The sequence below is a fragment of the Penaeus monodon genome, chromosome 21 (genome assembly GCF_015228065.2).
Source record: "Penaeus monodon isolate SGIC_2016 chromosome 21, NSTDA_Pmon_1, whole genome shotgun sequence".
NCBI classification, from domain to species: domain Eukaryota; kingdom Metazoa; phylum Arthropoda; class Malacostraca; order Decapoda; family Penaeidae; genus Penaeus; species Penaeus monodon.
Genome location: NC_051406.1, coordinates 18,326,430 through 18,328,347, shown reverse-complemented (window position 1 = coordinate 18,328,347; position 1,918 = coordinate 18,326,430). Strand labels below are relative to the sequence as shown.

Here is a 1,918-nt window from a genome sequence, read left to right as displayed (position 1 = left end):
TAGAGGAATGTGTGGGCAATGTAGGTAACTGTTAAAAAAATGTAGTTGGTTGAAATGATTTGCGCATTTCTTGTAAATTTCCGATCATGGTGGTGAATGGACCAAGAATGACAATCCACTGTATGTAATGCAATGCAAAGTAGACTTTTGTCTATTGTTCTAGTTATAACTCGTTCGTAGCTTACGATTTAGCAGTTTCGTAAAAAAAATGTCTAACCTGTGTACAACTGCGCGTTAATTCCCGGACACGTATTATATATGTTAATTGGCAGCTGATTGTGAGGCACTCATTGGCACCTGGAGATAATTCCGAGTCATGCATGTGTGTACTCCTCTCTTAACGAACCAATAAGAACTGTGTCTGTAGCATATCACTCTTGCATCTTTCCATCATAAACTCAATTAAATGTCTGCTCCAAAATACTTTGGAAATGCCTCTGAAATGCTAAAATTCGCTAAAGATGGAGTACTAAAGATCCCCTTGATCTCAGCTTTTTCGGTCCTTAGCGTAGATAGCGCTCCCACCCTTGAAAATTCTTGGTAATAATAGAAGCACCGATAATTATGATAATATTTATTATTATGTAAGCTAAATCTAGCGCATTTTGTTACATGTAGTTCCATCAATCTTGCGACTAGAAAATTACATAGTAACTGAATAACCCCAATGTTTGCGTCATTCGGAGGGAGGGGGGATCTCACAGTATTCATATATATATACATTACACACTGAAGGAAGTCCTTGGCACAAAAATTGGAAATACATCGCATGATCCATTTACAAGGATGAAGAGCAATCCTTGTTGTACCGATATGGGTGAGGGCATATACCGGGATGTAATAAAATGTCATTCATGAGACATCTGGCTTAAACACAAACGTATTAATCGAATTATATAATTTTCTTAAATTGTTTGCGTCTCTGAACTTAGCGCTAATTATGCTCGGCTTGACATAATCTAATAGAGATTTAGAAATATGTAATTGGCTAAACACTAAGGGTCTGAAATATGTTATAGCCATCAAGTATTGATCGGAAAGGCATGGTATATGCTGGCATTGATGCAAGACGTAAAATCATGTCAGATGAAAAAAATTTCACCATGCTCGTATAAGAACTCACAGAAGGATGAAATGTTCATGGTTTTTAACACATTTTGTGTATTGGTGAATAAGGCTAATGTGTTATGATGTAATGGTATGTAGCAACGGAACACACATTTGTTACACATTTTGTTTCAGTATGGCTTGTCCGTGAGTTTAAAGAAATCTAGCGGCTTTTGTTGCGAGTTCAGCGCTACATTCGGCCTCCGTTGACTACACTGCCTGACGTAAACAAGAGGAAAAGTCGCGCGAAAAGCGATGGTGGCCGCTCCCAGCATGGACTCCATGTATTTAGACAACCTGGAGGAATTTGTGTTCGACGAGGGGAAGATAGTGAGTATGATGGACTCTTGAGGAAGTGTGGTGTAGATTTAGGTGGCTGTGGATTGAAACGAGAGCTTGGACGGGTTTTGTAGGAGCTGGGGGAGGTGACCGGATTTCGAAAGATGGTTTATATATAAACCTTATTTATATGTATGATTGCTTTTCGGTTGAAATGCAGCCTGGATGGAAATTGGTCAGGTATTTTTGATGATGCTTGATGGACATGGAAAATTAACACTTATTAAGCAATTTGATGACCTGTCGGGTAGAAGCATCTGCACTATCAGAACTTTTACCTTCGTTATCAGAAGCATTTTGTTGTTGCAATCATGAACAACTCAGACTTTAGAAAATATAAATTATTTAATATTTTCATCTATAATTTCCCCCATTTCATTTCATGACCTCCCCTACTGTTAGGGATTCTTCTATCCATGAACATTTAAAAAAAAATTATTTGTATTATCCTTTTCACGCTTGCATTTTTTGT

The 1,918-nt window shown here is 37.7% G+C and overlaps 1 protein-coding gene across 1 annotated transcript in view; it reads left to right on the top strand.

Moving 5' to 3' along the window:
- The first annotated feature begins 1,294 nt into the window (after positions 1–1,294).
- LOC119586282 (DNA polymerase delta subunit 3-like) overlaps positions 1,295–1,918 on the top strand; it is an 11,895-nt gene continuing 11,271 nt past the window's right edge. The window contains exon 1 of the mRNA XM_037934987.1: positions 1,295–1,437. Within this exon, the coding sequence (XP_037790915.1) occupies positions 1,363–1,437 (75 nt within the window). The 5' untranslated portion in view covers positions 1,295–1,362. The remainder of the gene's footprint in view (positions 1,438–1,918) is intronic.